We start from the raw sequence: 13,847 nt of genomic DNA, 5'->3' as shown, positions 1-13,847 counted from the left end.
GTCACTGACGATCAAAGTGCTGAAGACCCCCGATCGACGCAGACACGGATAGCTCCTGATTTGATACCACCTGCAGCTGAACGGGACAACTGGCTTTCTCTCGATATAGCAGTGACTATTGACGGTTATGCCGTTAGTGCTTTAGTGGACACTGGCGCAGACTACTCTATATTAAGCGGGAAAATGGCAACACAGCTTAAGAAAGTAATTATGCCCTGGTATAACTCACAAATTCGGATGGCTGGCAGCCACGTCGTTACCCCACTGGGCGCTTGCACGACTAGAGTTGATATTCAAGGATCTACATTTGTAGAATCTGAAACATTTGTAGTCTTACACGAATTCTCCCTCGACATTATTTTTGGCGTTGACTTCCTGCAGGAGTATGGCGCTATTATTAATCTTCAAGGGTGTCATATCACATTCTCAGCCGACCGAGCATTCGGCATGCAGGACGATCAACAGCGTGCCGACATACTACTTCCGTGTTTCTGGAGACAGTGTAACGCTTCCTCCACAAGCCAGTGTCCTCGTCGACGTCATATGCTGTAGCTTATGCGATGGCGAAGTGGAGGCCCAAACTAATTTGGAACACCTCCTGAAGCAAGGTGTTTGTGTGGCTAGAAGTGTTATGCAGCTTCGTGATGGCCAATCACAATTGCTTGTAACCAACTTTAGCAACGAGCATCGACATCTTTTCCATGGCACTTCGATAGCGTTTGCCGACGAAGTAACAAATGTTAACAACTGTTTCATGTCGGAAGTAGTGGAGACAGCACGCACGTCTCTGGGTCATATCGACATCACTTCTGAACTGTCCACCGATAGCCAGACAGTACTGTGCGAGCTCTTGCATGAATTCCGGACCTGCTTCGTGAGTTCTTCAATGGTACGCCAGACTCCCATCACTAGATACAGAATCATCACATTCGAGGACGCAAGCCCGATACAGCAGCAGCCTTACTGCGCGTCAGCAAAAGAACGCAAGTCTGGGAGATGCTTGACTATGGCGTTGAACCATCTAACATCTTGTGGTTGTCTCCGGTCGTTCTTGTCAAAAAGAAAGACGTAATGTTCCGCTTCTGTGTCAACTACCGGAAGCTTAATAATGTGACTAAAAAGGACGTGTACCTACTGCCACGTATCAACGACTCACTAGATAGGCTACGATGCGCCCACTATTTTTCTTCTCTCTGTTTAAAAATTGGCTACTGGCAAATCGAGGTAGATGAACGAGACTGCGAGAAAACAGCCCTTGTGACTCCAAATGGTCTCTACGAATTCCGAGTCCTTCCTTTCGGCTTGTATTCAGCCTCGGCTACTTTCCAGCGAATGATGGACACTGTCCTCACTGGACTGAAGTGGCAGACTTGTCTTGTGTAACTTGATGGCGTGGTCATATTTTCTGAAATGTTCGAGCAGCATCTTCATTGCCCATGGAGTATGCTAGAAGCCATCCAATCGGCAGACCTCCCACTTAAGCCGGAAAAATGCCACTTCAGTTATGAAGAGCTCAAGTTCCTTGAGCCCGTAGTAAGCGCCAAAGGGGTCCGACACGATCCAGACAAGCTTGCTGCTGTGGCTGCGTTTCCAGCTCCTGCTGATAAGAAGGCCATCCGGTGCTTCCTGGGTTTGTGCACTTACTACTGCCAGTTTATTAAGGGCTTTTCAAAGATAGTGGAGCCTCCGACTCGCGTTGCAAGGGACGACACACCATTTGTCTGGCATGATGAGCAACAGGCAGCACCCGTTCTTGCACATTTTGACAATGATGCTGATACAGAGGTGCATACCGATGCCAGTAGCATTGGCCTTAGTGCAGTGCTCATCCAGCGTCAAGATGGAGTGGAAAGAGTTATAGCCTATGCCAGCTGTTCACAGTCCCACACTGAGGTGAATTATTCGACTACAGAGAAAGAGTGCCTCGCAGTCGTGTGGGCGATTATCAAGTTTCACTCCTACCTCTATGGTCATCCCTTCAAAGTAGTGAAGGACCACCATGCCCTCTGTTGGTTGGCAAGCATGCACAACCCTTCAGGACGACTGGCACGATGGAGCTTGCGGCTGCAGAAATTTGACGCCACTATCATTTATAAGTTGCTGATACGAAGATGCTGATGCACTGTCTCGCACACCCATTGATCCTGTCAGTCAGGAAACAGAGGATGATGACGGCTTCCTGGGCACCATTAGTTCATCGGACTTGATCAGACGGCAGCGTGACGACGCTGAGATTCAACCGATCATCTATCATTTATAGGCCCATTGCACAGCCATACCACGCCATCTGTCCACGAGACAATGTGCTGTATAAGAAGAATGCCCGTTCAAACAGCCGTGCCTGCCTTCTGGTGGTTCCAAGAGACATGCGAGACGACGTCCTCTTCGCTTGCCATGACCAACCCACGTCTGGCCATTTAGGCTTCTCACGAACACTCGCTAGAGTAAGTGAGATGTACCATTGGCCTGGGCTTTCGGCAAACGTCAAACAGTGCGTTAAAGGCTGTCGTGAATGCCAGGGCCGAAATACACCGTCCGTTAAGCCGCCTGGCTTCCTTCAGCCAATCGCAGCATCTCACATGCCTTTCGACCAAGTCGGCATGGACATTTTCGGACCATTTTCTCTTTTTGCCGATGGCAACAAATGCGTGATCGTCATGACTGATTATTTAACATGCTATGCTGAGACGCAGGCGATCCCTTGAGCCATGGCTTCAGAGGTAAAGCAATTCTTCATGCGCCACATCGTACTGCGTCACGGTGCTCCCTCCACTGTCATAACAGACAGAGGGACAGCATTCACAGCCCACCTTATGAAGTTTTCGAATTAAGCAACACCAGGCATCGAACAACGACTGCGTATCATCCACAGACCAACGGACTTACCAAGCAACTGGATAAGATGATCACAGACATGATCTACATGTACACTGACGTTCAACACAAAACATGGGATCAGATCTTCCCTTATGTGACTTTCTTGTATAACAGCGCCATGCAAGAGATGGCGCGATTCACACCATTTCGCCTCCTCTACGGTCGCGAAATCCAGACGATGTTGGATGCTACACTGCCATGTCAAGGCGCCGGCAACTTGACAACTGACACCAATGAAACTCAATAGCTCGTGCGGCTGCACATCAGCCAGCGGCAGCAGATGGATGCATGAAGCTACAACATCCACCATAGGGACGTGTCCTACAACCCTGGACACCAAGTTTGGGTGTGGACCCCTGTTCGCCACCGTGGCCTCTCTAAAAAGTTGGTGAGCCGATATTTTGGTTCGTACAAAGTACTACGCCGCGTCAGTGATGTTAACTATGAAGTGGTCCCGGACACAACATCGCAGACACGGACCCAGACACAAAGACAACCGAGCTCGGATATAGTTCATGTTGTGCGCATGAAGCCGTACGCTGTGCATTCACAATTTCTTTTTCGTTTATTCACCCTTCTTTGTTTCTGCTCTTCATTTATCTTCACCAGCTTGCCTCTGTGTTCATTGACTGTGCCAGTGGCACGTCCCTTTTTCTTTTTTGTACTTTGTATGCATTGAGTTATTTTTATTCTTTCGTTTGTTTTTATTGCTTACGCCTATTTTTCAGCATCGAGACGATGATTTTGTTCAGAAGAGGGAATAATGCCACATGTAGGTAGTTGGTCGAGGGCAAGGGTGAGTCGAGCCCAAAAAGAACAAAAAACCCGCACTTCTCTTCCCTGCTCGCGAGCCAACCCCGATGGATGCGTTTTCCAGGAGCCAGCTGCTCTGCGGTTTAGTAAACCCCCAAGAGGACTTGTGAAGGCTTGTGACAACACCAGCTATCCACAAAAACGTCACTGTTGGCACATGCTGTTGCTATTTTCTGCAGATCCCACTGCCACACACCACCAAAGCATTGTATAATAAGAGTGACGCACGCAGAACAGACGCTGGTGCCAAGAAAACTACCGACGAAAATGTACCTCCATGTCACCTTCAAAGCGCAACGTTTGCCTTTTGTTTGTTTTTCACATTTCTTGTTGTGGACACTGAAACTGTCTCGCTCGAGGCAGACACCTAACTAGTATGTCAAAGTGCAAGAGTGTGCAAACGACACCATCTGGAAAATGCAAAGTGCGACCATGTGGCATCCCCGCGAGTACAGAGATTACATTTCATAGTGCATGTAGCTAGTACGACCTCAAAGAGAGATCCTCGGCTGGGGGTGAAAGGTGGGGTTAAGTGCAGCGCGGTAACTGTCTCTCAATAGAGGACACCTCAACTGCACTGCACAAGTAAGAGGCGATTGGAGGATTGGTGGAAGAAAAGTAGGGAAACGACAAAAGACGGAGATGTACAAAAGCACAGTTCGCAATAGGGGATCAGAAAATTTGGGCGTGGTAGTTCACAGTGTTTCTTCTTCTTTCATCTTTTATTGTTTAACCTAGGTAGGACATTAGGCAGTATAATAGCAAGAGCTTGGTGGTGCAACCCACCGCCCCGTTCCAAAGGGGACGTTCATAACATCCATCCATCCACAAGGGGGAAGGGAGAGAAAGGTGGGGTGGCAGCAGCAGCAACAACAGAGGATACCTAGGCGCATCGAGGGTTAAGCTCAAAGACGGTTGGAAACACCGACATCATCGGCGAACGTTAGCACAGCATGGAACCGCACCCTGTGAGGAAAGTTGCAGCCCAAAGGGTGCAGAATCTGCCGAGTAAGGGAGGTTATACTGATGAAAGAAGGGCGAAAGAAAGAGGCATGGGCAGAAAGAAGGATGAAAGAAGGAAGATATGCATCTCTTTTTCTCGGCAGAGCATATGCTCGCAAAACCTAATGCGTTGTCACCTCCGCTCGCCCGCATTCTTTTTTTTCTTGGGTGCCGTCTCAGGTTTTCCGAAACCATTGCCAGCGATGTCCGCTCTCTGCGCCTTGTTGTTTGCTAGCCTACTGTTTTTGGCTGCCATGACGGATACATAGAAATATAAGAAACCCCAGATTTCGGAATATTAGTTCGTAGTACTGAGGCATTGTTATCATCGCAGGAAAAATGAATAATGATCATTATTCTGAAATGTTCGGTATTATGAAGTTCGTAGCACTGAAATATTTTTACATTGAAACTATAAGAAGTCAGCAGGGGATTTGTGAAAAATTCGTTAATGTGGTGTTTGTAGTAACAAGGTCTCACTGTACGGTCTTTCGATTGTCATCATTCCTTCGTCATCATCCGCATGTTGCAATACCACAAGTTTACGATGGGCGAGGTGTTCCCTGTGGAAATGTGTCCCTTTTGGTTGTGTGCTCTATACTTGGAAATGGTTGCTGAAGGACAGTAGCATTCCTCACTAACCCAATGAAAGATTTGCCTAGATTTCCATAGCATGTGGGATCAGCATATTGTCATGGTGCAGAATGTAGTGAAACGCAGCCAATCCATGGGACACAGCAGCAGTAGCATTGTGAAAGGATGTTCCGGTGCACCCCTCTTCAAAGCATACTGTATCATTTAGTTCTGCTGATGAGTCAGGACAACACCACGATAGTCACTAGTGATGGTCTGCTCCTTCTGCAGGAAAGGTATAGCTTTAGAATAGCTGAATTACCACATTAGCTACAGTTTGTTCCTGGACATCCCATGTATCTTTCAGCACCCGTGTAGGACATGTCTAACAGATACCTTGTGCATGTCACATTCTCTGCTCGATGCTGCCGTATGCACATGCGTCGGTTCCGCTCAAAACCAAGAAAAGAGAGAGATAATTTAATTGAAAGAAGGCAGAGAGGTCGGCCTGAGCTAACGTGCTCTAGCCTGCTACTCTGCACAGGGGAAGGGGGACATAAAGGTGCGATGAGGGATGCGCAACGGTGAAAGCAAGTTCAACACTCTGATGTTAACATTCACAAATATCCATGAAGCCACTATCGGGTTCCGTATCAAGTCTGTAGTCACCAATTCGAGTGAACTTAAAAATAAAGGCATTAGGACAAAGCTGGTGTGAGGGCCTCCCCTGCGTGATCAGCACAAGCGCCAAACAAAAGCTTTATAGCAAATGAATGAATGAATGAAGCCTTTATTTTAAGGAAGGGGACGGCTCTAGGCCACTGATGGGGATTAGGAGGGAAGGGAATGTGGGTTCCCAGACTGTTGGCTGAGGCACATCTTCATCTCAGTCTTGGATCTTCCGCTTCATGCAGGTTTTTTTTAATAAGGTTATGGCCAACGCTGCATACACACCACACATACTTGAGAAATGGCACAAACCCAGACAAGCTACGATTGCGAAGACTTATACCCGATGCACACATTGCCAGGAGTCATGCAGAGCAGACTTGCAACACTTCATTAGGAGCTGTGCAGCTTTTTCACAAGGGATATCCAACATTCAGCATTTACTACATGGAGACATTAGAACATTATAGCACATAAAGAGCTGCAATAAGCAACTCCAGCACGGCGAGCACTTGCAGGGCAGCTTTAGCGGCCGGATTCTTGGGAATCGCGCGCACTGACTCTGCCAGGTGCTTCAGCATTTTCTGTACACTCTCCTTCTCATTGTGTTCATCTCCTTGCTTGCCCGTAGTGTCACCAGTTTCATAGGCCCTATAATTCTTGGCTTCATGGCGCAGAGGACCACTAGGGCCTGCTGGCATGGCCGTCGGCCTAGAGGGCAGCAAAGGCCATTCCGTGTCTGTATAAGCCGGCGGAGGTGAATGTTTGCCGCGTGCTGTCATTGACCTTGAATTATCAGTAGATGCCGTTAACGTCCTCGATGCATGCACAAGCAGAGGTGGTCGTGGTGCCTGTGCCACGCTATGTAGTTCTCCTGAAATGGTTTTGTGATGCTTCTGTCGCGAGCGTTGGTCACTTTGGCGAACAGATTAAGCAGCCTCTTTACATGAAGATTGGTCTCTTGCCATTTTTCGAAAAATATGAACCTCTTGTTTCATCTTCGGGCATTCCTTCGAAGTTGCTTCGTGAGAGCCAGTACAGTTGGGACATTTAAATGAGGACGCCTCACAGTCGGTGGTATCATGCTCTCCGCCGCAGCGCGAGCAGGTGGCCTTGCTTCTAGTACAAGCAGCGTTCACGTGTCCTATCTTGAGACATTTCCGGCACTGAATAGGCCTCGGAACAAATGGTCGTACTCAGTGTATCACGTAGCCCACTTTGACAGAAAGCAAGAAAACAAACGTTAACGTACTAGAGAGATGCTTTACCTTTCTCACCGCCTTGCTAGACTTACGTGACAAAGACACACTGGTGACTCTCTTGCAACCACACTGTTTCAGACTATTAAGGACGAACTTCAACTAAAAACTAAAGCAGCCAGAGGTTTCTTCTACACCATCACTTTACCTAGTTTGCTAAAATCAAATCCTAAAAAATTTTGGGATGTGATCTCGACTGGTAAAGCAACATCTCAATCCTTCATAATAAAAGATGTTTCCAATAATGATCCTCATGTTAATGCAATTGCTTTCAACTCGTATTTTCAGTCAGTCTTATCTGCAGACACCTTCGAAATACCTCCTTTTAGTTCAGAATCACAGCTTGCTATTAATAACCTAAGTATCTATATCAGGTGTCTTAGACTTTGTTTTAAACTTATATTCTAAAAAGGGTTGCGGTTTTGATAACATTAATTTATAATTCCTTTCTCATACAGTATGCTTTCTGGTCCAACAGGTTTCTTACAGTGATATTTAATAAATCCTTCCAAACAAGTACCGTTCCACCAGCGTGGAAAGTTGCAAAAGTTATTCCTTTGCACAAGTCTGGGAGTAAACAAGAACTATTCAACTACAGACCGATTTCCTTAGCCTCTAGTTGCAGTAAACTTTTAGAACATGTCGTCTACAAACATATTATTGAGTTTATTGAAGCCAACAATATTTTAAGTCTTCCAGCACGGATTTCACAGTGGCCTCAGCACCATTACGCAAACATCTGAATTTGCTCATGACATCTGCCACACACTTGACCTAGGCTTTCCAATCAATGCCATATTCATAGACTTTTCTAAAGCCTTTGATACAGTTGTACATTCCAAGCTTTTACATAAACTAAAGAGTATTTTAAATAACACTAGCCTAGTTACCTGGATCTCTAGTTTTCTCTCAGATAGGTCGCAATATGTTTGTTTCAATTCCGCAAAATCGCCTATGGTGGCCGTTACCTCTGGTGTTCCGCAAGGTCCAGTTTTAGGCCCACTTCTCTTCCTCCTGTACGTAAATGACCCACCTAACAACATGCTATCAACTAAAATCTGTTTTTACGGCGGTTACTACATTATCTATCACACAATTACCAGTCATGAAGATCATGTCATTCTGAATAAATCATTTTCCAACTTTTGTACTTGGTGTAATGAGTGGCAGATGAACATAAATTTTTGCAAAACTGTCTCTATGTCCTTCTCGACACGTGCTACACAGCTGCGCCTTCCTTGTTGTTCCAATGGTACTATTCCTCTGGGAAACGTTTCTCGTTATAAGTACCTTGGCATTCTATTCACACACAATTTCTTCTGGTCCAAACATATTGAAGCAACCTGTTCTAAAGCTCTAGCACGTCTAGGTTACCTAAAGCGTCCTATGCGCTCAACCCCTAAAGAAACAAAATTGCTCACTTTTAAAACCCTAGTGTGACCCATCTTGGATTACGGGTGTGCCATTTGGAATCCATATCTGAAATCCAACATTAAAAAACTCGAATCTATCCCGCCCCCCAAAAAAACTTATTCAATTTATATACCGGCGTTACGACAAGGACTTATCCCCCTCTTCTAAGTTTCCCTCCATGAACCTCTCTTCGCTATTAGATCGGCATCGTGTAGAAAGCGTTAAACTGTTTTACACCACTGTTAACTCTGAACATTGCTCATCTTTGGAATACATCAAGTTTGCTAAAGCGTCTAACACATGGAATTTTCGCCCTCTATATATAACACCTCTACGCTCGGACTGATAAATTAAAATATAGCTTTTTCCTTGATCCAGTGAAATGTGGAACCAGCTTCTCCCTAACATACAAAAATTGACATTTAATAATTCTGTTAAGGCAATCACTGGTTGATGCCCATGATTCCTAGGACCATGTATTATATATTAAAATTTTTTTTACTATCACTATTATTATTATTATTTTGTTCTCTTCAACATATTTCTTTGCACTAGTGTTTTGGTGTGTGTGTGGCACCTTTGATATTGATTTTTGTACCCCATTCCTGCGATAACCCTCTTAGGGTTGGAGTATGTATAAATAAAATAAAACTGTGGTTTTCCACGTCAACCCCAAGATGCTGAGTCAACCTTGCACACAGCTGATGTTTTCTTGTGTTCTCACATCAGGGGTCACATTCAGCGCACTTTGGTCCTTTCCCACACCACGTCCACATAGATCCTAGCTAGGTATTCTCAGCCCCTTCCATGACAAGAATTTAGTCGCTGCACATGCGTTTAAGTTCTTCATTTTGATGAGGTTGACAGCTGTGTGAGTTGATGTGAATGCATTGATAAAAATTGCGCAACAAAACGGGACACGAGGCAAGAAAGGGAAGCAGAAATACTTTGGCTGCATGCACAAGCACTTGCTGGTGGCCACCACTGCCAGCATGCAAAAGCTATTGTGGCACAAGTTTTGAACCATGCCTGCACTGGAAAAGCGAGTTGGTCGTCGGTGCGCACAAATGCCTTCTCTGTTAGGCTGAGAACCTGTGGGACAGCCCCTGTAGTACATTCTTGGTGTGCTTAAGTGCTTCTGTGGAGACAATGTGTTGTTGACAGGTTAACAACGTAAGAGCCATCTCGTGATTGCCAGAGGCTGGCAAACATTCAGAATAGAATTGCTCAGCATCAAGACATGTTTCGTGATTATTTTTGTCAGTAAACGGTATGGAACATGCACTACACAGAGCACAATCATGGTATGCACAGTGCAAGTTCTGTCCCATTTTGCAATTGTTATTGGGGTTTGTGCAGAACAGAGCGTTTTGTCCCATACAATTTGACTGGTATTCGCTTACTACAGAGAATTTGTTTAGTGTTAAAAGGACAAACACATAAAGATACAAATGAATGCAATCACTACTATCTACTGTTTATGCACACCCAGAGATGCAAAATATATGTTTGCATCACAGCAAAGCACTCAAGAAATATTATTCAGCTGTGTTGCACCAAAATACAGACAGCACTTACATGAGGTGTCATTCCTTCTAGTAAATTTGCACAAGCTATTCATTTAAGGTATTCATTCTTTCATTCTTATTCATTTTCCCTTCAAGCATTCTTCCTTTGTATTTTATTACTGGCACATTCTCGTGCCTATAATAGCAGCACTTTGCAAAGCTCACCATAACCACTTTGGTGAAGTCTTCCAGGGCATGAGGCAAGTCCTTGTTGAAGTTGTATGTTTTAAAGGCTACACCGATACCAGCACAGCTCACGGCGACATCCAGGCGCTTGAACTTTTCCTTAATGGTGGCCAATGCTTTTCGAACATCATCCTCAGATGTGACCTGGCAAAGGGAGAATGTCACTCAGTGAAAGTTGTTTGACTGGTCTTGCTTTGAAACTCGAAGAAACAAGTAGTATAAACGAGGAACACTGAGGCTCTGTGCTGCCATGGCTGCAACATCAGCTGCCACTTGAGACAGGTTAACTGGCAGTCAGCTGCAACCATCAGTACACACCCTTGGAATATTATAATGTAGATGCAGGGTAGCTAGTAAAATTGGAATTTCGAAATCAAGTGTTGTGTCGCACGCATGAGCTATGCTCTGGCCAAGGCAATTACTCCCATTGCCAAAAGAGAGCATTTGGCAATATTTCGGGGTTTTACACACATTTCGCCCTTTACTGTACAGCCAGCCATTTGATGCTGTGACGCACGGTGGCCACATTTCGATGGGGGCGAAATGCGAAAACACCTGTCACTTTTTTTTTTTTTAATGCCGTCACGGACTACACTGCAGGCTGGCTTATTTGAACGATCGGTTGCACCACCATCAGGCACCTGAACAATTTCATGTTCACATTGCCCACTGCTCTGGGCTCAAGCATGCTGACGAGGGTTTCCCACTTAATCATCCTGTCCAACATTGCCCCTTTCCTCTAATAATCATCATTATCAGCCTATTTATGTCCACTGCAGAACAAAGGCCTCTCCCTGCAATCTCCAATTACCCCTGTCCGGCGCCAACCGATTCCAACTTGCACCTGCATATCTCCCAATTTCATCACCCCACCTAGTTTCCTGCAGTCCTCGAGTGTGCTTCCCTCCTCTTGGCACCCATTCTGTAACTCTAATGATCCACCGGTTATCCATCCTATGCATTACATAGCCTGCCCAGCTCCATATTTTCCCCTTAATGTCAATTAGAATATCAGCTCTAGTTCCCCTAATCATAACAGCACAACTGCCCTTCCTCACTGGTGTGATCAACTCCCCTTGGACACTTTGCCATCACATTTGTCATTCCGTGTTAGGAACACCATGTTACACCTCTATTGGAACATTTGTACATACATCCGTGTCAACCCCCCCCCCCCCCCCGAAAAAGACTCAATAACACTTAGAACTGGCTTTTCCAGCACTACTGCTGGCACAGAATGTACATTAACTTACTGGCAGCCAAATATGCGCAACGCGTGGCCTTCCATTCCCAATACTTTTGCCCTATATGCACACTACACAAACTTCCACTGTTTCATTCGTTATATAATGTTCTACACTGAAAACATGCAACAAATAAGTGTTATTTCCAATATTGAGAAGCATTCAGAACCCTAGCTGGCAGTCAGATCAATTTTTATGTGGAAAAGCTTGAAACACTCTGCCATTTGGAGAGCAGAATTGCACATTTCAAACTCTCTCTTGCTGCATTGCACCACACACTTAGCACTGCCACAATGCATTTTCTTTGCCAGGGTTTGGCGGAATCTGGTGTGGGAAATACTGCGCTGCTTTAAAGTGCCTAGGTATCAAAGCATGTTCCTATTTGCAAATGTCCTACTAATATCAACTAAAAATTCAAAGCATCGAACCCACCCTGACGTGGACACATGGTGTCATCTACTGATAGCATCTATAAATTTGTCCAGTGTATATGTGCTGCCGCAGCACCCACGAATAGCTTTTTAAACCAGCGATTAATACTTCTCACTTGGCTTCAACTCTTGTCTTACATTCAGCAGTTTGCCGGCTTTGGCAGCCAATGAGTTAATGTTCGCAGGTACCTTTGGTCTTGTACAGTCAAACCTTGTGAAAACACTGCAATTTCGCACAGTATTTCACTCTAGCCAAAATTGGGTATATAATGTTATGTAAAAATAGTCCAATGCAAGCATAGTACAGTCGGCAACTAGCTTGAAACTAACAGGACACTTCATTGAACCAAACCGGCCTAAGATTTAGTCTTAGAGTTGTTTGGTTCTTTCATGTATTGCAGTCATGTATTGTAATATATTTTGATATATTGTAATCAAAAGAATGTGTAATAATGAAAGAGAGAAAGGCATAAACAGCAGCTGAATTTGTTGACTGTTTGTATTGCTATGCTCAAAGTGGTGCCTTGTTGGGCAAACTGAATTCAAGCTGAAGAACACAAGTGGCTGCAACTGCATGCAGGCTGGGAGAGTGGAGTACAGGCATGCTCTGAGAAATACATTCATTGTGTGCCTAGCAAAATTTGTATACAAAGTTGCAAAATGCGCATAGTTGTTATGAGATTGTGACAGCACTTTGAAATTAACAATAATTTGGCATATCCGTGCTTACTACTGCGACAAGGTACAGTGCTGCATAGCAGCAACATGTGCATGTCCCATAACAGGCTCCGGCCATGCCCATCTCTTTTCGAGTACCTTGTACTACCCCTAACAGGTGGATTATTGTGGCTGTTAATGGACTGAAAGTGTCACTCTGTTTACAGCTGCAACTCACATTATTGCTGTTCTAATCCTGCACAATTTTGTTGTTTGGCACAGTTCACTCCAAAGGCTGCAAATCCAACGTAATCCAAGAACTGTTAAATGAGTGGTGCAGTTGCCATCCCCAAGATTAATCGGAGATTAACTGAGCACAAACAATTGCTGACCAATGGAACATTGTCTAAACTCTTGATGTACTGTTGCGATTGCAAATGTACTACCAAATTTGCAGGCAGCAACGTTCTATTCAGACAAAGGAACAGAAATGTGCACCTTTTGGTTGAGCTGTGGTGGTAGTACCACTGATAACAGTGACATGTCTGTGATTCAGCCCTCGAGTGCCTAGTGTAAAGAACTGTTGTGCTTAAACTGTTGTATCATTTACAAGTGTCCTCGCATGTCTATGACTGACAGGTTAGTGCTGCTGTTCAATTGAGAGCCAGTATCCTTTCTGTACCGCGAACTTGCATAGCTTTCTTTCATTCTAAACTGGCTAGATCAGCGTGCTAGGCTAAAGCAGCCTGGCATGTGGCTCAAGCATGTTGATTCCAAGCCACAAGTACTTTAGCAGGTTAGGCAAGGACTCAAAACTTTGGCTGGACACAGTGATCCTGCACACCTTTGTGTTGGATAAAATGAATGTTTGGTTGTCCACTGTGGCCACTGACAAGGACAAAAAATTATGCAGGTCCCATGCACTGTGGGAATCAATGTAAGTGAAGCGTTCCGTGCTGGATGCTTTGATTGACGATTATTAGTGGTGATGTCGATGGCTAAGGCTTAATTTCTTCAATGTATAGTCTAACATGAGAGTGGTGAGTTGATGTTAAACATTACCTTGCATGTACCACCGCTATTCGTCTGCATAATACACAGCGCACACAGGGAGAGGTGTTTTCTTGACGCGTTGTTGTGCGCCATACTTGATAA

General features: G+C 44.9%; 1 protein-coding gene across 1 annotated transcript in view; it reads right to left on the bottom strand.

The window, feature by feature from the left end:
* The window catches only part of scu (hydroxysteroid 17-beta dehydrogenase 10), a 39,394-nt gene that overhangs the window by 16,270 nt on the left and 9,277 nt on the right, over positions 1-13,847 (bottom strand). Inside the window, exon 3 of the mRNA XM_075694862.1 lies at positions 10,340-10,504. Within this exon, the coding sequence (XP_075550977.1) occupies positions 10,340-10,504 (165 nt within the window). The remainder of the gene's footprint in view (positions 1-10,339; positions 10,505-13,847) is intronic.

This window comes from Dermacentor variabilis, chromosome 6 (genome assembly GCF_050947875.1).
Source record: "Dermacentor variabilis isolate Ectoservices chromosome 6, ASM5094787v1, whole genome shotgun sequence".
Lineage (NCBI taxonomy): Eukaryota > Metazoa > Arthropoda > Arachnida > Ixodida > Ixodidae > Dermacentor > Dermacentor variabilis.
Note: the sequence above shows the minus strand (reverse complement) of the source record. Positions and strands in the feature narration are given on the sequence as shown.